This window comes from Muntiacus reevesi, chromosome 10 (genome assembly GCF_963930625.1).
Source record: "Muntiacus reevesi chromosome 10, mMunRee1.1, whole genome shotgun sequence".
In the NCBI taxonomy this organism is placed as follows: domain Eukaryota; kingdom Metazoa; phylum Chordata; class Mammalia; order Artiodactyla; family Cervidae; genus Muntiacus; species Muntiacus reevesi.
The window spans coordinates 43579110-43601923 of record NC_089258.1 but is presented as its reverse complement, the minus strand read 5'-3'; the positions used below and the strand labels follow the sequence as shown (position 1 = coordinate 43601923).

The 22814-nt window shown below is 39.6% G+C and overlaps 1 protein-coding gene across 1 annotated transcript in view; it reads left to right on the top strand.

The window, feature by feature from the left end:
• The window catches only part of LOC136176345 (ankyrin repeat domain-containing protein 26-like), a 92764-nt gene that overhangs the window by 46505 nt on the left and 23445 nt on the right, over positions 1 to 22814 (top strand). Inside the window, exons 14-19 of the mRNA XM_065946513.1 lie at positions 529 to 589; positions 679 to 878; positions 12017 to 12113; positions 14733 to 14761; positions 14857 to 14929; positions 22253 to 22335. Of these exons, the coding sequence (XP_065802585.1) occupies positions 529 to 589; positions 679 to 878; positions 12017 to 12113; positions 14733 to 14761; positions 14857 to 14929; positions 22253 to 22335 (543 nt within the window). The remainder of the gene's footprint in view (positions 1 to 528; positions 590 to 678; positions 879 to 12016; positions 12114 to 14732; positions 14762 to 14856; positions 14930 to 22252; positions 22336 to 22814) is intronic.

Below are 22814 nucleotides of genomic sequence, written 5' to 3'. Positions count from 1 at the left end.
AATTTTTTTCCCTGTTTCAGTTGTCTCGGGCTGTTTGACAAACAGAATAGAAGTAGCTCTTCCTGTTTTTCTGTTCTAGCCTATCTAAATAAGGTTCTGCTAAAAGCTAAACTTTCATATTTCCCTTCCCAAGTGATAATCCATATATATATTAATCATGGAAGCAAATTTCAAAATATAGCAATTAATTTAAATGTCTTAGTTTTTCAGTAGTGCTCTAAACTCCCGGGGATAAATTATTACTCTAGAACATTTTGGTAGAGAAAGTAAACTAGTGGGTGTCATGGTGTCTGTATAGCAGTCAATGAGGGGTAAGGAGAGAAACATCTGGGGCTTCTGATGTCATCTGTCATAATCCTTTCCCCATGAACAGGTCAGTCAGTGGCAGAACTGGGATTTGAATCCACATCTGAATGACTCCAGAGCCTGTGTTCTTTGTGTTGGATCATAGAGGAATGGGGGAGGTTATAATTCTTCTATTCAGGTTAATACTTGTTATAGTCTTCAAGCTCTTATTTTCTTCTACAGCATGTCTTGAAATCAAACGTAACGAAGCTAATGAAGGCTTCTCAGCAATCCAAGAGAAACAGTAAGTTATTTGAAGACTGTCCTCCTGATGTTATTCCCTGATTTGAAATGACACGTGTTCTCATGTGCTCTCTCCTGTTTTCACTGTAGTAGAAGCAAAATGTGACATTTGGAGACCAGAGAGTACAACTTTCTCTGAGGACAGTAATTCTGATAGCAACATTGAAGATGTGGTTGAAACATTTTGCAAACCATCACCCTGGTTTGAGGGCATCTGTCATCCTGCCTTCGCATCATCTCAGCCTGTTGCAAAACTTCTCAAGTCTGTAGCAGGCCTTGGTCGTACAAAGGTAAGTTGTTCTGTTTGTTCTTCTTTCCCTGGACTTGTTCACATACCATTCCCCTGGTCCTTATGATGACAAAAGGGATCCCACCACGGGAATAGAAGCCCTCAAAGTCACAATACAAAATGGTGTGATAATAAGAGCCATACATGTGCCTCATTCAGATTTATAAATATTGGCATACTAAGTATCCTGTTATGAAAGAAAAGAATTACAAAGCACTGAGGAAAAATAACTAGATGAATATGAAGATGGGGAGGAGGATGAAGGGAAAGAATTCCTTTAAGAAGGACAAGATGAATATAAGATGGAACGAGGGTGAAGATGAGACAGATTATTATATAAACACAGCAGAAATAGTGGAAGTAAGTCTGACCAGGAACTGTATATTATAAATATGCAAGAAATTATTTCAAATTCTCAAGAAGAGAAAGTGAGGTCGTGAAAAAATGATGCTCATACTCTTTGAATGACACATAGCTGATTTTTATAAAGAACTGAAAGAAAATGTGTTCCTTATTTTTTTTTTGGTGTTTGTTTTCGACGGTGGTGGTGGTTCTTGTTTTTTCCTTCAGTTGAAGTGTAGTCCGTTTAAAATACCGTATAAGTTTCAGGAGTACAGCAAGGTGATTTGTTTATACTTGTGTATGTATATATGTTTTTTGAATATAGTTCCCTCTGAAAGTTCATTTAAATTTGAAGTGATTTCTCTTTTTAAAAAATTTATCACTTTGAAATTAATGAAGCGATGTCTTCTATTTAACCTAGCAAAACTTTCATTTAGAGACAATTCAAGATGAGCCCTGTTTTTGGAGACGTATTATGAATTAAGAATTTTTGGCCCTTCTGTTTCTTGTGGTTTCTAACTTCAGTTCAGTCCAGTCGCTCAGTCGTGTCCGATGCTAAATATTTAATGTATTTATCTGATTTATCTTATTGTTTGCTATAATCTTGGTGGGTGTTTTAGATCTTTCTGAAAATAGAGGAAATAAACAAGCATTTTGTCTATTCTTTTTACTAAAATTCTGATTTATAATTTTATAAATGAGATTCTTAATCTCTCTTCATTAAATTATAAAATTTTCAGCTGCAACAGTCTGAAAGAAGAAATGTAGAAGTATATTTTTTTCCTCTGGAGAGATTCTGATTTCTTTTTTCTGAATGTCAGCAAATAATTACTCATTAATTACATACATTAAATGAATGAAATCACCATTTATGCTTTTCTCTTATATAGACTACTTGTTATTATAAAATCATAAGGAAAGAAAAATTAACCACCAGAGTTTTTTAAATTATCTGTGGAAGATATTTTTTTAAAAAAATATTTCTAGCAACATGTACATTCCATGTTTTTTTTATGTTAATTGGAGGCTAATTACTTTACAATATTGTGATTTTGACATACATCGACATGAATCAGCCATGCTTGTACATGTGTTGCCCAACCTGAACTCCTCTCCCACCTCCCTCCCCATCCCATCCCTCTGGGTCATCCCAGTGCACCAGCTGTTTGCACCCTGTCTTGTGCATCGAACCTGGACTGGTGATCTGTTTCACATATGATAATATACATGTTTCAGTGCTATTCTCTCAAATCATCCCACCCTTGCCTTCTCCCATAGAGTCCAAAAGACTATTCTTTACATCTGTGTCTCTTTTTCTGTCTCGCATATAGAGTTATCATTACTATCTTTCTAAATTCCGTATATGTGCGATAGTATACTGTACTGGTGTTTTTCTCTCTGGCTTACTTCACTCTGTATAATAGGTTCCAGTTTCATCCACCTCATTAGAGCTGACTCAAATGTATTCTTTTTAATGGCTGAGTAATATTCCATTGTGTATATGTACCACAGCTTTCTTATCCATTTGTCTGCTGATGGACATCTAGGTTCTTTCCATGTCCTGGTTATTATAAACAGTGCTGTGATGAACATTGGGGTACACATGTCTCTTCAGTTCTGGTTTCCTCGGTGTGTATGCCCAGCAGTGGGATTGCTGGGTCATATGGCTGTTCTGTTTCCAATTTTTAAAGGAATCTCCACACTGTTCTCCATAGTGGCTGTACAAGCTTGCATTCCCACCAACAATGTAAGAGGGTTCCATTTTCTGCATACCCTCTCCAGCATTTATTGGTTGTAGACTCTAGGATAGCAGCCATTCTGAATGTCCTGAGATGGTACCTCATGATGGTTTTGATTTGCATTTTTCTGATAATGAGTGATGTTGAGCATCTTTTCATGTGTTTGTTAGTCATCTGTATGTCTTCTTCTTTTTTTTTTTTTTTAGTCATCTGTATGTCTTCTTTGGAGAAATGTCTGTTTAGTTCCTTGGCCCATTTTTTGATTGGGTCATTTATTTTTCTGGAATTGAGCTGTAGGAGCTGCTTGTATATTTTTGAGATTAATTCTTTGTCAGTTGCTTCATTTGCTATTATTTTCTCCCATTCTGAAGGCTCACTTTTCACCTTGCTTGTAGTTTCCTTTGTTGTTCAATAGCTTTTAAGTTTCATTATGTCCCATTTGTTTATTTTTGCTTTTATTTCCAATATTCTGGGAGGTGGGTCATAGAGGATCTTGCTGTGATTTATGTTGGAGAGTGTTTTGCCTCTGTTATCCTCTAGGAGTTTTATAGTTTCTGGTCTTACATTTAGATCTTTAATCCATTTTGAGTTTATTTTTGTGTATGGTGTTAGAAAGTGTTCTAGTTTCATTCTTTTACAAGTGGTTGACCAGTTTTCCCAGCACCACTTGTTAAAGAGATTGTCTTTTCTCCTATATTTTTGCCTCTTTTGTCATCGATTAGGTGTCCATAGGTGCATGGACTTATCTCTGGGCTTTGTATTTTGTTCCATTGATCTATATTTCTGTCTTTGTGCCAGTACCATACTGTCTTGATGACTATAGCTTTGTAGTATAACCTGAAGTCAGGCAGGTTGATTCCTCCAGTTCCATTCTTCTTTCTCAAGATTACTTTGTTATTTGAGGTTTTTTTGTATTTCCATACAAATTCTGATATTATTTGTTCTAGTTCTGTGAGAAATACCGTTGGTAGCTTGATAGCAATTGCATTGAATCTATAGATTCCTTTGGCTAGTATACTCATTTTCACTACATTGATTCTTCCAATCAATGAACATGGTATATTTCTTCATCTATTTGTGTCCTCTTTGATTTCTTTCAACAGTATTTTTATAGTTTTCTATATATAGGTCTTTTGTTTCTTTAGGTAGATATATTCCTAAGTATTTTATTCTTTTCGTTGCAATGGTGAATGGAATTGTGTCCTTAATTTTTCTTTCTGTTTTCTCATTGTTCATGTATAGGAATACAAGGGATTTCTATGTGCTAATTTTATATCCTGTAACTTTACTATATTCATTATTAGCTCTAATAATTTTCTGGTGGAGTCTTTAGGGTTTTCTCTGTAGAGGATCATGTCATTTGCAAACAGCGAGAGTTTTCCAATCTGGATTCCTATTATTTCTTTTTCTGCTCTGATTGCTGTGGCCAAAGCTTCCAAAACTATGTTGAATAGTAGTAGTGAGAGTGGGCACCCATGTCTTGTCCCTGACTTTAGGGGAAATGCTTTCAAGTTTTCACCATTGAGGATAATGTTTGCTGTGGGTTTGTCATATATAGCTTTTATTATTTTGTGGTATGTTCCTTCTGTTCCTGCTTTCTGGAGAGTTTTGATCATAAATGGATGTTGAATCTTCTTGACGGCTTTCTCTGCATCTATTGAGATAATCATATTATTTTTATCTTTCAATCTGTTAATTGTATTACATTGTATTGCATTGATTGATTTGCAGATATTGAAGAATCCTTGCATCCCTGGGATAAAACCCATTTCATCATTATGTGTGATCTTTTTAATATGCTGTGGATTCTGTTTGCTAGAATGTTGTTAAGGATTTTTGCATCTATGTTCATCAGTGATATTGATCTGTAGTTTTCTTTTTTGTTGGCATCTTTGTCTGGTTTTGGTATTTGGGTAATGGTGGCCTCATAGAATGAGTTTGGAAGTTTACCTTCCTCTGCAAATTTCTGGAAGAGTTTGAGTAGGATAGGAGTTAGCTGTTCTCTAAATTTTTGGTTGAATTCAGCTGTGATGCCGTTTGGTGTTGGGCTTTTGTCTGCTGGAAGATTTCTAATTACAGTTTCGATTTCCGTACTTGTGATGGGTCTGTTAAGATTTTACATTTCTTCCAGGTTCAATTTTGGAAAGTTATACTTTTCTAAGAATTTGTCCATTTCTTGCAACTTGCCCGTTTTATTGGCATATAGTTGCTGATAGTAGTCTCTTATGATCCTTTGTATTTCTGTGTTGTCTGTTGTGATTTTTCCATTTTCATTTCTAATTTTGTTGGTTTGATATTTCTCCCTTTGTTTCTTGATGAGTCTGGCTAATGGTTTGTCAATTTTATTTATCTTCTCAAAGAACCAGCTTTTAGCTTTGTTTATTTTTGCTATGGTCTCTTGTTTCTTTTGCATTTCTTTCTGCCCTAATTTTTAAGATTTCTTTCCTGGGGTTCTTCATTTCTTCCTTTTCTAGTTGCTTTATGTGTAGAGTTAGGTTATTTATTTGACTTTTATCTTGTTTCTTGAGGTAAACCTGTATTGCTATGAGTCTTCCCCTTAGCACTGCTTTTACAGTGTCCCATAGGTTTTGGGTTGTTTTGTTTTCATTCTCATTCATTTCTATGCATATTTTGATTTCTCTTTTGATTTGTTCTGTCATTTGTTGGTTATTCAGAAACGTGTTGTTAAGCCTTCATATGTTGGAATATTTAATAGTTTTTCTCCTGTAATTGACATCTAATCTTACTGCATTGTGGTCAGAAAAGATGCTTGGAAAGATTTCAATTTTTTTAAATTTACCAAGTCTAGATTTATGGCCCAGGATGTGATCTGTCCTGGAGAAGGTTCCATATGCACTTGAGAAAAAGATGAAATTCATTCTTTTGGGGTAAAATGTCCTATAGATATCAATTAGGTCTAACTGGTCCATTGTATCATTTAAAGTTTGTGTTTCCTTGTTAATTTTCTGTTTAGTTGATTTATCCATAGGTGTGAGTGGGGTGTTAAAGTCTCCCACTATTATTGTGTTATTGTTAATTTCCCCTTTTATACTTGTTAGCATTTGCCTCACATATTGCAGTGCTCCTATGTTAGTGCATATATATTTATAATTGTTTTATCTTCTCAGATTGATCCGTTGGTCATTATGGAGTTTCCTTCTTTGACTCTTTCACAGCCTTTATTTGAAAGTCTATTTTATCTGAGATAAGTATTGCTGCTACTGCTTTTTTTTTTTTTTTTTTTGTGGTCTCTATTTGCATGGAATATCTTTTTCTAGCCCTTCAATTTCGGTCTATATGTGTCCCTTGTTTTGAGGTGGGTCTTCTGTAGACAACATACATAGGGGTCTTGTTTTTGTACCCATTCAGCCAGTCTTTGTCTTTTGGTTGGGGCATTCAGCCCATTTACATTTAAGGTAATTATTGATAAGTATGATCCCATTGCCATTTACTTTGTTGTTTTGGGTTCGAGTTATACACCCTTTCTGTGTTTCCTGTCTAGAGAAGATCCTTTAACATTTGTTGAAGAGCTGGTTTGGTGGTGCTGAATTCTCTCAGCTTTTGCTTGTCTGTGAAGCTTTTGATTTCTCCTTCATATTTGAATGAGATCCTTGCTGGGTTCAGTAGTCTGGGTTGTAGGTTTTCCTCTTTCATCACTTTAAGTATGTCCTGCCATTCCCTTCTGGCCTGAAGAGTTTCTGTTGAAAGATCAGCTGTTATCCTTATGGGAATCCTCTTGTGTGTTATTTGTTGTTTTTCCCTTGCCGCTTTTAATATTTGTTCTTTGTGTTTAATCATAGTTAATTTGATTAATATGTGTCTTGGGATATTTTGCCTTGGGTTTATCCTGTTTGGGAATCTCTGGGTTTCCTGGACTTGGATGACTATTTCCGTCCCCATTTTAGCAAAGTTTTCAACTATTATCACCTCAAGTATTTTCTTATGGCCTTTGTTTTTGTCTTCTTCTAGGACTCCTCTGATTCAAATGTTGGGGCATTTAGCATTGTCCCAGAGGTCTCTGAGGTTGTCCTCATTTGTTTTAGTTCCTTTTTCTTTTTTCCTGTCTGCTTCATTTATTTCTACCATTCTACCTTCTACCTCACTTATCCTATCTTCTGCCTCTGCTATTCTACCGTTGGTTCCCTCCGGAGTGTTTGTTATCTCATTTACTGCATTATTCATTATTTATTGACTCTTTTTTATTTCTTCTAGATCCTTTTTAAACATTTCTTGCATGTTTTCAGTCCTTGTCTCCAGGCTATTTATCTGTAACTCCATTTTGTTTTCAAGATTTTGGATCATTTTTACTATCATTATTTTGAATTCTTTTTCAGGTAGACTCCCTATCTCCTCCTCTTTTGTTTGGTTTGGTGGGCATTTATCATATTCCTTTACCTGCTGAGTATTTCTCTGCTTTTTCATCTTGTTTAGATTGCTGTGTTTGGAGTGGCCTTTCAGTATTTTGGCAGTTTGTGATTCCTCTTTATTGTGGAGGTTTCTCACTGTGGGTGGGGTTGGACGATTCGTTTGTCAAGGTTTCCTGGTTAGGGAGACTTGCATCAGTGTTTTGGTGGGTGGAGCTGGATTTTTTCTCTCTGGAGTGCCTTGAAGTGTCCAGTAGTGAGTTTTGAGATGTGCATGGGTTTGGTGTGACTTTGGGCAGCCTGTATATTGATGCTCAGGGCTATGTTCCTGTGTTGCTGGAGAATTTGCGTGGTTTGTCTTGCTCTGGAACCTATTGGCTCTTGGGTGGTGCTTGGCTTCAGTGTAGGTATGGAGGCTTTTGGATGAGTTCTTATCGATTAATGTTCCCAGGAATCAGGAGTTCTCTGGTGTTCTCAGGTTTTGGAATTCAGCCTCCTGCCTCTGGTTTTCAGTCTCACTCTTACAGTAGCGTCAAGACTTCTCCATGTATATAGCAACAATGATAAAACATCTAGGCTAATGATGAAAAGCTTCTCCACAGTGAGGGACACCCAGAGAGGTACACAGAGTTACATAGAGACGAGAAGAGGGAGGAGGGAGATAGACGTGACCAGGAGGAGAAGAGGGGGAACCAAAAAGGGAGAGAACAAGCTAGCCAGTAATCAATTCCCTATGTGCTCTCCATAGTCTGGACCCCTCGGAGAGGTTCACGGAGTTACACAAAGAGAAGAGGGAGGAAGGAGACAGAGGTGACTAGGAGGAGAAAAGGGGGAATCAAAAGGAGAGAGACAGATCCAGCCTAATCAGTTCCCTAAGTGTTCTCCACAGCCTGGAACACACAAAGAGATTCACAGAGTTGGGTACAGAAAACAAGGGTGAGGGAGGAGATACAGGTGACCTGGTAGAGACAAAGGAGAGTCAAAAGGGGGAGAGAGCAATCAAGCCAGTAATCACACTCCCAAGTAAAATTGGGTACTGAAGATTGGGTTCCTAAAGGTATAAAATTGATAACAAATACCAAAAAGCAGAGATTAAAAATGTAGAGTAGAGGTTAGACTCTCAAAAATACAATATTAAGAAAACAAAGCAAAGTCACAATAATTATAAAATATACATATGAAGTTTGCTTTAAAAATAGGATTTTTTTTTTTTTTTTTTTTGCAAGGTAACAGTAGGTTATAAAAAGGAAAATTAAAGGAGTAATGTCACGGGATGTTCAGCTTTAAGGGATCCAAGATGTTCTTTTCTTTTGTGTGTTGTTTCTCAAGGATTCTCTATTCTGTATCAGTTCCTGTAAAACCGGAACGAGCAGAGCTGCACGCAGTTCTCGGGACTGAGATCATGAGAAAGGGCACCTGCTTGGATTCCGTTCAGTGACTCCCTTCAGTGACCTTACTTAAATGTAATCTATTCAGTTATGCTCCTCTTACTCAGGATATGGAATGCTATTTGGCCCTTTGAAGATTGTTATTTGCTTGGCTTTGTTTTTGCTCAGTTTTCTTTACAGCCTAAAGCTGCCTTGTGTGAAGATATATAAACATGCTTTTCTGCAAATAAAGCACCCTTGGTTCACTCGAGACTTGGGTCCCCTGCAGTCTTCTTCTCGTTGAATCCAGTCCCCAGGACCCAGTCTACAAAGACCATGACAGAGTAACAGAGGACTTAAAAATAAAAAAATTTTTAAATATTTAAAAAATGATAGTAGTAAAAATTTATCTAGGAATTTCTCTTGAGCTGTTGCGGGCAGTGTGGGGTCAGTTCAGTTTCAGATAGTTCCTTGATCCAGCTTATACTTTTCAAGATCTATAGGCCCCTTCCAATGTAGTCGCTGCTAACTCCGGGGTTTTCATCTGTTGCACCTGTCACTTCCAAAGAGGTTCCCTCTGTTTATTTTAGCCTCTTCTGTTTGCTGGTCTCTTCAGTGTCTAATTTCCATCCTGATACAAGGGGGCGAAGGTAGTCACTTATTTAGGCTCACCTGTTCAGTCCTGCTGTGGGGACGGAGGAACACTGCGAACAAACATCACCGGCGTGTGTGGGGAGTGCGCACAGTGTCTCGGCCGCACTGGGTTTGTCTCCACTCATGGCACATGCGCTTTCCCAGTCTACACTTCTCAGGCTCTAGGATTCTCTGCCAGGAAACTCTCTGAGGCAGGCCTGGGTTGCGGGCACTTCCCAGGTCTAAGCCACTCAGGTTCAGGTTCTCGGATACTCCACAAAGGCGCAGACTGGGTTGGGCCTGCGTTTTGTGCCCTTCCCAGGTCCGAGCAGCTCAGGCAACCAGGTGCTTGGGGAGCGCAGTCTCCCCAGGTGGGGACTGCGTCTTATCACTTCCCGGATCCCAGCCGCTTGGTTTCCTGGGTGGCAACGGGCACGCCCATCTCAGGTGTGCTGTGTGTCTCTTCTGGGGAACTAATCTCTGGATGTAATCCTCCAGGTGGAAGTCAACCATCCTGAATCCCAAGACGTTTTGGTTAGCGACTGCGTGCCTGCTTGCAGTTTGGTAGAGGATGCCTCTCTGGGGCCGAGTTTACCCCTTTCCAGCTGTGGCTGCCCCCCTCCTGCCTCCCTGTCTCAGGCAGGGGATGGGCTGATCCGCAGCCGGCTAGCTCTCTTCTGGTATTCGCTCAGTCCTTTGTTCTGTGAGCGGGCCTGGCAGTGCCTTAGGTTAGGGCTTTTCACAGGATAGTTCTCTTTCTCTCTCTCTCTTTCTCTCTGGCTATCCCACAGTTTGGGTTGCTATCTCATGTTAGTTCCCTCAGATTTCCCTCAGGGCATTCAGGCCCAGTCCTTACCCTAAGCAGTGCAGCCGGAGCCTCCCTGTTCAGCCCTCACTTGCTGGTGGCAGATGCGAGCACTAGGAGTTGCAGTTAGGCATGTAATCTGTGGGTTTTATTTATTTATTTATTTTTCCTCCTGGTTATGTTGCCCTCAGAGATTCCAAAACTCCCCACAACCCGCCAGTGAGAGTGTTTCCTGCTGTTTAGAAACTTCTCCTTTTTAAGACTCCCTTCCTGGGATGGATCTCTGTCCCCACCTCTTTTGGCTCTCTTTTTATCTTTTATATATTATCCTACCTCCTTTTGAAGACAATGGGCTGCTTTCTGGGTGCCTGATGTCCTCCGCCAGTATTCAGATGTTGTTTTGTGGCATTTGCTCAGTGTTAAAATATTCTTTTGGTGAATTTGTGGGGGAGAAAGTGGTCTCCCCATCCTATCCCTCTGCCATCTTAGGACCCTCCCCCCATATTATTTCTAAGAAATAAATTCATTTATTCTTAATTGAAGGATAATTGCTTTCCAGAATTTTGTTGTTTCCTGTCAGACATCAACAAGAATCAGCCAGAGGTACACCCATGTCCCCTCCCTCCCAAAACCCCCTCCAATCTCCCTCTCCATCCCACCCGTCTAGATTGTTGCAGAGCCCTTCTTTAAGTTCCCCGAGTGATAGAGCAAATTCCCATTGGCTATCTAGTTTACATATGGAATTGTAAGTTTCCATGTTACTCTTTCCATCCATCTCACCCTCTCCCTCTTCCCCTTCCCCCATGTCTATAAGTCTGTTCTCTATGTCTGTTTCTCCATTGCTGCCCTGCAAATAAATTCGTCAGTACCATCTTTCTAGATTCCATACATAAATGCTTTAGTATATGATATTTATATTTCTCTTTCTGACTTACTTCACTATGTATACTAGGCTCTAGGTTCATCCACCTCATTAGAACTGACTCAAATGCGTTCCTTTTTGCAGCTGAGTAATGTTCCTTTGTATATATGTACCACCACATCTTCATCCGTTCATCTGTCAATGGCCATCTAGGTTGCTTCCATGTTCTAGCTATCATAAATAGCTCTGCAATGAACTTCGGGTGCATGTGTCTTTTTCCATTTTGGATCCCTCAGGGTATATTCCTAGAAGTGGAATTGCTGGGTCATATGGTGGTTTTATTCCTAGTTTCTTCAGGAATCTTCATATTATCTTCCATAGTGGTTGTATCAATTTACCTTCCCACCAGTCGTGCAGGAGGGTTCTCTTTCCCCCACACCCTCTCCAGCGTTCATTGTTGTAGACTTTTGGATGATGGCCATTCTGACTGGTGTCAGGTGGTATCTCATTGTAGTTTTGATTTTCATTTCGATTGTGGTGTTTTTTTTTTTACATCGATGTTGACAAGGTAATGCTTGAACCTTGAACGTATTACTACATTTGGATTGTCAGGTTGATCTGCAAGGAACGTTTGAAGAGAAACAAAAGCATGAGGAATAGTAATAAATATGTGGGGCTATAATAACAGCAGTTAGCTTTAGTGATGTTTTAGTAAACATAAACCATTTTGGATAGCTTAAGTAGCACGTGCAGTGTACCTTTATGGCAGCCGTACTTGAAGCAACATAAAGTAACGGTGCCCTGTTTGAAGGTGGCAGCTATGGAAGGAGATAAGAAGGGCCTGATCTCTTAGATGTGGCAGCCAGTGCTTGGTGATGCAGCACCGTGTTGGAATTCAGCATCCTGGTTCTGTCACATAGCAACTGTGGGATCTTGGCAAAACCTGTTAACCGGGTTAAAAGTAGGGTACTTTCTTCAAAAGGGGTTAGGAACTCTTCCTGCAACTCATTGTTATCATTCATTCTAGCAGAGTATCTCTGAGAGCCTTCCACAGAAGTATGTGGATCATTTACCTGGAGCTGCTGGTCAAAGAGGAAAAAAGACATTAAATGTACAAGTAGAAGGTAAGAACTGTATTTTACTGAAAAATCATTTGACAGAATATTGATTGAAAATGGGAATGCTGATACATTCTAATAGGCAAAGAAAATCACCTGTCAGATGGGTAGTGAGAAAAAAGATGAGAAAAGGAGGGCAATTATGTATCTTATCAGGGGTCTACCACAGATTACATTGAGAATCCAGTTTAAGGAGCTAAATTATTAGTTCTTAGACTTATCTGGCGGTCCAATGTTTAAGAGTCCGGAGACACTCCAGTGCAGGGGTGCAGTTTCAATCCCTGCTCAGGAAATGAAGATTCCAAGGGACACATGACCAAAATCAAATTATGAGTTCTGTTTCAAGATGCTCCGCAAGCTGAGGAACGCCAAGAAAGAAGGGGCAACAGGGAGTGAAGGATGAGAGGCAGAGGGCACAGGGAGGACATGAAGGAGGAAGCACAGGTCTGCACGGGAAGGGGCAACAAGTAATGAGGGTCTTTAGATAAAGCAGAGTATTTGACATGGACGATGAACCTGAAGTGAGCTTCCAACACCAGAACTTGTCAGAGAACAACAGCAAAGTTCTCCCCTCTTCCTGTTTTACTCGTTATTAGGAAGACACTCAGAGCTGAGGTCCCTAGGCCTGCAGAGCTGTGTTTTGTCCTCTGTGGAGGAGTGCAGGCATAGGTGCTCAGTTGTAAATGTGTGCAGATTGATGTCTAATGAAATGTCGCTGCTTTCTAGGATGCTGTCACATGGGACAAAACAAGAGAACTGGAAAGAAGGAGAGAGCAGGGGGTGTGATGGGGAGACCAAGGAAACCACAGCCTCCTAGAGAGTCCACTGGAAGGTTTCCAACTTCTAATGCCATTTCATTTTGGGGGGATGTGTTCACATGAAGAAACAGAGGCTGAGCTTTCAGGAGAATGAATTAAGTCGAAGTCATATAGAAGCAGACTCCCGTGTAGACCAGAGTTTCTCAAATGTTAATTAGTCGCTTGGGGACCATGTGTGAAGTGCACATGCTGAGCAGGAGGTCTGAGAATCTGCGTTTCTAACAAGCTCTCCGAGTAGCAAGGGTGTAGCCTTGGGTTTAGAGCAATCTGAAAGAAGAGCATTGGATAGTGCAGGACATAACAGGATTAAGGAAAAGCATTATCTTGTCTTTCTTTCTGAGCGTGTTTGTAGCCAGAGTTTTTAAGCAAACTCTGTTTTTATGCGTGTTTCAGCAAAATGTTGAAGTAGCAGTTATAGGTGGAAGATACCATTGCTAAGCAAAGAGGGAGAAAGAAATTGTAGGGATGATCCATAGAAAGGATGCCAAGGGGGAAGATTTAAGTCCACAAATCCAGAGATTACCATTTAGAGAGGAGAAACTCTAGTGAAAGGACAAAGGGAGGAAAGGAAGGCCTTAGGGAGGTGAGTTTGGAGTTGATGAGGACACTTGAGAGAACTCCTTCTAGATGACTTCAGTGTATTTACCCTGAAAAGAGATAAGATCATTACTGCTCTAGAGAATCCTGGAGGTGAGAGGGGGTGCTAGAAGTGGGGGAAACCGCAGCCCCTCCGAGTAACTCTTAGGTATCAAAGATATATGTTCTGCTGGTATTTGTTATTCAAATTAGATTAATTTGAAAAAGAAAACATTGACTTTTTTTTTTATAAAGATAGCTGATTCTTTGAAAGTTGTTTCATAGAAATTCTTTGAAGCATTAGCATGATGTACCAAACCAAACTAAATTTTGAAGCCAAACAGATTAATAGGGTTCATTCCCTAAATGGTAGAAATACTTTTAATAAATACTACACTGATTTTGAAACATGCAAGATTTTTAATTTCTAATAATGCTGTGGCAAATAAATGTATGATTTCTTTTTTGATAATTATATTTCAATATTGAGAATTTATTATACATTATTTTCTAGATGTGTCTTATGTACCATCTTGCATGAGTGGATCGAGAAACTGAGATGGCTAAACTAGAGGAGCCAAGACATGTAGGCATACCAGTAGCCCACATGGATATGGAAAAAAAATGAATATTTTTATGAGCCATTTTTCTACAAATGTATATGCAGGCTAATCAGTTTATTACTCTGTCTTTGATGAGAAATGAATTATACATTCTGGTGAACTGTCATCCCAACCATGCACTTCTTAAAGGACTGGACAGATTGAAGAACATGAAAAATACTTATCATATAATGGTGTAAACGATAACTTGCTGTGTTGCATTCAAGATATGCTCTTGCATTGTATCATCAGCTTTCACGTTTATCTTCTTGGTTCATGACTTGCTCCTCTGCTTAAGATCCATTTTCTCCTCATCAGTCAGCATGTTCCCATTGGTCTATGTGCACTTTAATGTTTTATAAAGCCATTGAAAATGAAATGTTACTTTTGAAATCTTAACTGCATGTTTTGGTGAACCTGTGTTCCTATTTTTTCTTCACTATCTTTAGTGGATTCATATGCCTGTCTTACCAGTGTCCTAAGATCCCCCTAAAAAGAAGACACTAGAACTAAATGTATTCAATGCCAAGGCAGAGCGTGAGGATTCTGCTCGGTACAAAGTCTGCATGAATGTACAGCTGGCTTTCATATTTACATGTGATTAACTCTGTGTCCCTTTTGCCTTTTAGGGTCTCCTGGAAAATATCCTAACGTGAAGGTAGAAACGTTTATGATTTTATCTTGAATTCTGAACTGTGGGTTGTCTCATATGTACATTGTTTATTAATCAACTTGTCTCCAAACCCCATTCAGCCAGCAGTCAGAATGAAAGATTCTGTTCCTAATCAAACAGTCAGAATGAAGGATTTACAAGCATCCAGTTCAGGTAAATTTTGCAGTACACAGTTACCTCTGGAAAGAGGGACACTAAAATATTTGAAATGCTCAGTCTTCATGCTTCTAACATTTTCTTTGCAAATTTAATTGAAGAATTGGACATACATAAGGCAGATGTTATTGTTGATACCTGTGTTTTGAAACAAAGGATATTTATAAGCATGAGAACAAGAAATTTTTAAATTGTAAGCTTCAACTCAAGTTGTTTCTGTATATGTTTCAATACCATGAAGTTCTCAGTTTGGAATCTCTATACTTCTCAGGAAACTCTCAGAGATTAAATTTTAGACTCTGTCTTTTCCAGTGTCCAAAAATGCTTGTTTGAACTCTAAACTTTCCCTAGAGTAAAACTTCACTTGCTAATATGTCAGTTGTATTTCAGCTTATAATTATTATATTATAGTGTTGTTACACAGATGAATGTAGGCAAATGCGATGTTTCAATTAGCAGACTGTGTGTGTGTATTTTTGTGTGTGTGTGTGAGATTGTGGTGTCTTTGATTATTAGAAGTAGCGGAAGTAATCATACTTTAATGACTATTTGATAGACATAATATTTGAAAGAGTGATTCTGAAAGTTGTTGGCTTTAGGATCCTATTATACTTCTAAAAATGACTGAGAATTCCAAGGAACTTCTGTTTGTGTCTATTGATGTTTACTGTATGGAGTTCAGTTGAGTTCAGTCATTCAGTCGTGTACGACTCTTTGCAATCCCATGGACTGCAGCATACCAAGCTGTCCATCAGAACTCCCTGAGTTTACTCAGAATCAAGTCCATCAAGTCGGTGATGCCATCCAACCATCTCATCCCCTGTGTTCCACTTCTCCTCCCGCCTTCAGTCTTGCCAGCATCAGGGTCTTTTCCTGAGTCAGTTCTTCACATCAGCTTCAGCATCAGTCCTTTCAGTGAATATTCAGGACTGAATTCCCTTCAGATGGACTGGTTGGATCTCCTTGTAGTCCAAGGGACTCTGAAGAGTCTTCTCCAACACCACAGTTCAAAAGAATCAATTCTTCAGTGTGCAGCTTTCTGTACAGTCCAACTGTCACATCCATATATGACTACTGGAAAAACCATAGGTTTGACGAGACAGACTGATGTTGGCAATGTAATGTCTCTGCTTTTTAATACGCTGTCAAGGTTGGTCATAGCTTTTCTTCCAAGGATCAAGTGTCTCTTAATTTCATGGGTGCAGTCACTGTCTGCAGTGATTTTGGAGCCCTCCAGAGCAAAGCCAGTCACTGTTTCCATTCTTTCCCCATCTATTTGCATGAAGGGATGGGACTGGATGCCAAGATCTTAGTTTTTTGAATGTTGAGTGTTAAATCAACCTTTTCACTCTCCTCTTTCACTTTCATCCAAAGGCTCTTTAGTTCTTTGATTTCTACTATAAGGGTGGTGTCAGCTACATATCTGTGGTTATTGATATTTCTCCCGGCTATCTTGATTTCAGCTTGGGCTTCATCCAGCCCGGCATTTTGCATGATGTACTCTGTGTATAAGTTAAATAAGCAGTGACAATATACAGCCTTGATGTACTCCTTTCCCTATTTGGAATCAGTCTATTGTTCCATGTCCAGTTTTAACTGTTGTTTCTTGACCTGCATACAGATTTCTTAGGAGGCAGGTCAGGTGGTCTGGTATTCCCATCTCTTTAAGAATTTTCCAGTTTGTTGTGATCCACACAGTTAAAAGCTTTGAGGTGTTCAATAATGGAGAAGTAGATGTTTTTCTGGAACTCTCTTGCCTTTTCGATGATCCAATGGATGTTAGCAATTTGATCTCTGGTTCCTCTGCCTTTTCTAAATCCAGCTTGAATATCTGGAAGTTCATGTTTCATGTGCTGTTGAGGCCTTGCCTGGAGAATTTTGAGCATTACTTTGCTAGCGTGTGAAATGAGTGCAATTGTGTGGTAGTTTGAGCATTCCTTGGCATTGCCTTTTGTTGGGATTGGAATGAAAACTGACCATTTCCAGTCCTGTGGCCATTGCTGAGATTTCCAGATTTGTTGGCATGTTGAGTGCAGCACTTTATAGCATCATCTGTTAGGATTTTAATTAGATCAACTGCAGTTCCGTCACCTCCACTAGCTTTGTTTCTAGTGATGCTTCCTAAGGCCCACTTGACTTCACATTCCAGGATGTCTGGCTCTAAGGAAAGGATCACACCATCCTGCTTATCTGGATCATGAAGATCTTTTCTGTATATTTTTTTTCTGTGTGTTCTTACCACTTTTTCTTAATATTTTTTGCATCTGTTAGGTCCATACCATTTCTGTCTTTTATTGTGCCCATTTTTGCATGAAGTGTTCCCTTGGTATCTCTTACTTTCTTGAGGAGATCTCTAGTCTTTCTCATTTTGTTATTTTCCTCTCTTTCTTTTCATTGATCACTGAGAAAAGCTTTCTTATCTCTCCTTGCTATTCTTTGGAACTCTGCGTTCAAATGGGTATATCTTTCCTATTCTCCCTTGCCTTTAGCTTCTCCTCTTTTCTCAGCTATTTGTAAGGCCTCCTCAGACAACCATTTTACCTTTTTGCATTTCTTTTTCTCTGGGATGTTCTTGATCAGTGCCTCCTGTACAATGTCATGAATCTCCATCCATAGATCTTCAGGCACTCTGTCTATCAAAACTAATCCCTTGAATCTATTTGTCATGTTCACTGTATTATCCTAAGGGATTTGATTTAGGTCGTACCTGGATTGTCTAGTGTTTTTCCCTACTTTCTTCAATTTAAGTCTAAATTTGGTAATAAGCAGTACATGATCTGAGCCACAGTCAGCTCCCGGTCTTGTTTTTGCTGACTGTATAGAGCGTCTCCATCTTTGGCTGCAACAAATAGAATCAGTCTGATTTTGTCATTGACCATCTGGTGATGTCCGTGTGTAGAGTTTTCTCTTGTGTTGTTGGAAGAGGGTGTTTGCTATGACCAGTACGTTCTTTGGGCAAAGCTCTGTTCACCTTTGTCCTGCTTCATTGTGTACTCCAAGGCCAAATTTACCTGTTACCCCAGGTATCTCGTGAATTCCTACTTGTATATTCCAGTCCCCTATAATGAAAAGAACATCTTTTTTGGGTGTTAGTTCTAGAAGGTCTTGTAGGTCATCATAGAACCGTTCAGCTTCAGCTTGTTCAGCATTACTGGTCAGAGCATAGACTTGCATTACTGTGATATTTTTGAGGTTGCATTCAAGTACTGCATTTGGGACTCTTGTTGACTCTAATGGCTACACCATTTCCTCTTAAGGGATTCTTGCCCACAGTAGTAGACAATAATGGTCATCAGAGTTAAATTCACCCATTCTAGTCCATTTGGGTGCTCCCCTGGTAGCTCAGTTGGTAAAGAATCTACCTGCAGTGCAGGAGACCCGTGTTCGATGCCTGGGTCAGGAAGATATCCTGGGGAAGGAAATGGCAACCCATTCCAGCATTCTTGCTTGGAAAATCCTATCTCCAGAGGAGTCTGGCGAGCTACAAATAGCCCATGGGGTCATAAGCGTCGAACACGACTTACAGACGAAACCACAAACCAGTCCATTTTAGTTCACTGACTCCTAAAATGTCCATGTTCACTCTTGCCATTTCCTGTTTGACCACTTCCAATTTGCCCTAATTCATGGACCTAACATTCCAGGTTCCTATGCTCTTTACAGCCTTGGGCTTGACTCCCATCACCAGTCACATCCACAGCTACATGTTGTTTTTGCTTTGGATCCGTCTCTTCATTCTTTCTGGAGTTATTTCTCCACTGATCTCTAGTAGCGTATTGGACACCTACTGACCTGGGGAGTTCATCTTTCAGTGTCCTATCTTTTTCCCTTTTCATACTGTTCTTGGGGTTCTCAAGGCAAGAATATTGAAGAGGTTTGCCATTCCCTTCTCCAGTGGACCATGTTTTGTCAGAACGTTCCAGCATGACCTGTCTGTCTTGGGTTGCCCTTCATGGCATGGCTCGCTCATAATTTCATTGAGTTAGACAAGGTTGTGGTCCATGTGATCAGTTTGGTTTGTTTTCTGTTATTGTGGTTTTCAGTCTGTCTGCCCTCTGATGGATAAGGATAAGAGGCTTATGGAAACTTCCTGATGGGAGAGACTGACTGAGGGGAAACTGGGTCTGGTTCTGATGGGCGGGACCATGTGCAGTAAATCTTTCATCCAATTTTCTGTTGATGGATGGGGCTGTGTTCCCTCCCTGTTGTTTGACCTGAGGCCAGTCTATGGTGGAGGTAATGAAGATAATGGCACCTCCTTCAACAGGCCCCATGCATGCACTGATGCGCTCAGTGCCCCGACCCCGCAGCAGACCACCTCCAACCCTTGCCTCCGCTGGAGACTCCTGGAAAATAAAACTAAAAAGCGTAAAAATACAGGCACACACAATCATAATGGCTAATTCCATTAGTTATTAGCTTTCTGATATCACATTTCCTGTCTGTGGAGAACTCCTGTGTGCACTCAGAACGTAACTGAGCATGGAAGTAACGTTTAGAGTTATTGTGAAAATAGTTTTGACCTCTTGGACCCCCTGGCTGAGTGGTTCTGTGGACTTCAGGAATTCTCAGGGCACACTACAGAACCACCATTTTAAACCATTGGCATGGTTGGATGTGAAATGATAAAGGGGCCCTTGTGTTGACACTTTTACATTTCTTGCTTGTTTCTTTGATTTCTCTGAAAAAATTTAAACCTGACAGTTTCTAGACAGTTCCACGTCTAATAATGTGTTGTCCATAAATATGAATTAATTTAGCACCTTTAATCAGTCATACGGTCAGGGCTATGGTAAAAAATCATCCACTGTTTGTTTTTTCACCCCTGTACTTTTTTCTTTTCTATCCTCACCTTTGCATTTACAGAGGATTCTCAGTTACCTCCTAGTATAGTGACTACAAGTTCTAAACTCAACGTGTTTGTCTTTTTTTCCTTTTAATCTATACAACTGAGTTGTTTGTTCTTGTTTCTCTGTGAGCTTGGTAGGCCCAGGAAAAACAAATTCAAATAAAATGCCTCCAGAAGTCCCTTCAACACTGGACGATGTGAGACAGGAAAAATATATAACAGAAGCCACTTCAGTCAGTTCATGTTGATCATTTTCTTCTCAGTCAATATGTTTTATAAAATAAGGAGCAGAACCTACTCCTTCAGGGTCCCTGGATTTGTACACTTATTGGTTCCTTAAAGATTTATTTTATACTGTACCCTGAAGTTTTATATCCTAAATATTTCTGTAAACACTTCCCTCAATTCAGGCCTGCATCACCTTTTTATTCCCAGTTAATGCCATCAGATCTGTCTTCCTCCGGTCATTCATATGCTCTTCAGATTCATCCGTCCCGTGGTGTTTAGAGTCACCAATCTCAAAAGCACACGTGACCATGAGGCACTCTGAGTCACACTAATGTCTAGACCTCGTAAAGCGCCACTGATGCTTTCATAATCTGACTTCTGTTTGACCCTCTACCTCTAGCCCTTTCTGCCCTTTGTTCTAGAATTCTGAGCTGCTGTTGATGTCCTCGTCACTTGTCCCTGTTGTTCAGTCGCTCAGTTGTGTCTGATTCCATGAGATCCCATGGACTGCAACACACCAGGCTTTCCTGTCCTTTACCATCTCCCAGTGCTTGCTCAACTCATGTTCATGGAGTCAGTGATGCCATCCAACCATCTCATCCTCTGTCATTCCCTTCTCCTCCCGACTTCAATTTCCCAGCATCAGGGTCTTTTCTAATGAGCCAGCTCTTCAAATCCCATGGCCAAAATACTGGAACTTCAGCACCAGCGCCAGTCCTTCAATGAATGTTCAGACCTGATTTTGTTTAGGATTGACTGGTTGGATCTCCTTGCAGTCCACAGGACTCTCAAGAGTCTTTTTCCAACACCACAGTTGAAAAGCATCCATTCTTTGGTGCTCAGTCTTCTTTTTGGTCCAACTCTCACATCCATACATGACTATTGGAAAAGCCTTAGCTTTGTCTAGACAGACCTTTGTTGGCAAAGTAATGTCTCTGCTTTTTAATATGCTAAATTTGTCATCTCTTTTCTTCCACGGAACAGTCGTCCTTTAAGTTCATGACTGCAGTCACCATCTGCACTGATTTTGGAGCCCAAGAAAATAAAGTCTGTCTCTGTTCCCATTCTTTCCCCATCTCTTTGCCAGGAAGTGATGGGACCGGATGCCATGGTCTGCGTCAGTCCTGGTTCCTTTGCTTTGGACAAATCTCTGCCCTGTGGGGGGTGTCCTTTCCCCCCGTCTTGCTGCAGCCTTAAATGCATCCCTCTCCTGCCCTCTGTTCCTGTGACCTGTGTAAGTCTGCGCACAGGCATTATCTCTAGAAAAGCCATCCCTGACACCTTTTTCTACATTTTTCATTAAACTCCAGGGTCTAGTACTGAGCAGAAACCCGAGAAATAATTATTGAATAAGAGACACTGGGACTCTTTTTCATCCTAGAGGGGTGGGATGGGAGGGGGAGATTAGAAGGAGATTCAAAAGGGGAGATATATGTATACCTATGACTGATTCATGTCGAGGTTTGACAGAAAACAACAAAATTCTGTAAAGCAGTTATCCTTCAATAAAAAAATAAATTTAAAAAAAGCAAACAACGCTGTATATACCAAGGTGACTTTTAAGAGCTTATTCTCTGCAGTCTAGGAGCCAAGCGGATAGACATGTGAAGAAATAATTTACAGTTCAGATCTATATATATCACCAGGAAAATCTGGAAAGATACACCAGAAAAATCTTTAAAGTGCTAAGGTAGTTACAAGGAAAGACATACCTCTTTATCAGGGGAAAGATGGTAGTAATCAAAGACAACTTCACAAAGCAGGTTGAGCCTTAAAAGATGAAAAGTTATTTGTCGGAAGAGTAGAGGGAAGCATTTCAGACGAAGGAACTGATAAAAGCTAAAAAGTAAGAGGAATTTTGTAAACCATGAATAATGTTGCAGTTGATGCTTGGCATGTTGTTAAAAAGGTCCTGTTATGAAGTAGAGAAGAGATGTGGTGACTTTATATGTCTGTTCTGTATTTTGTTTGGTTTCTGATTGTTTTGTTCACTGATGTTTGGATCAATCTGTGACTGAATCTCTGAGTTGTTTGTGTGCCTATAATCTGGTGACATCTGGTATTTCCCGTATGGTTTGTTGAAGTTTTTAGGTCACTGAAAGTAGTTCTTAAAGAAGTAAATATTCAGCTGAAGGTTAAGATTGATTTAATCTGTCATTTGATACAGTGTCTTAGATCTGTGTTTTAAATTAGGATTATGTCTTTTATCTAAACATTCTAAGTAATTTTAACTACACATGCAGATCTGTCGAGAGAACTAGACTTGGAAATGATAACAGAGGAAGAACAAGAAAAACTTGATGAAGATGAAAATAACCATTCACAGGTATGTAAAACTGTAAATTTCCATTTCTGGTATAGTACTGTATGAGAAAATGTGTATCAAACAAGGCAAATTAGAATGGAAAGAGAGGTTAAAACCCATCACAAATGAGTTAAAGTGGACGTTCAGTGACATTTTGTGAGGGATACCAAATTACGGTTTGTCCTGAGGAAGATCCACTACGTGATAACCCTAAAGAAGAAGCAAACTCAAAGGAAATATCTCCTAATCTCACAAATAATATACGTGATTGTGAGGAAAAAGATGCATTTGGAGTATCTGTCTCTCTAGTATTCCAAGCATTTCCTGAACAAAAAGAACCCAGTCTCCAAAATGTTTTTCCGTGGTCTGTAAACTCTGGGTCCCTTGGAAAGACTTGTCGGTCATCTTCAAGGCTTTGTTTCCCTGAAAACAAAGTAGACTTTGAAAATTATCACCTAGACATTGAACATGTGTTTATGAAAATTGAGGAGAGTTTTTAT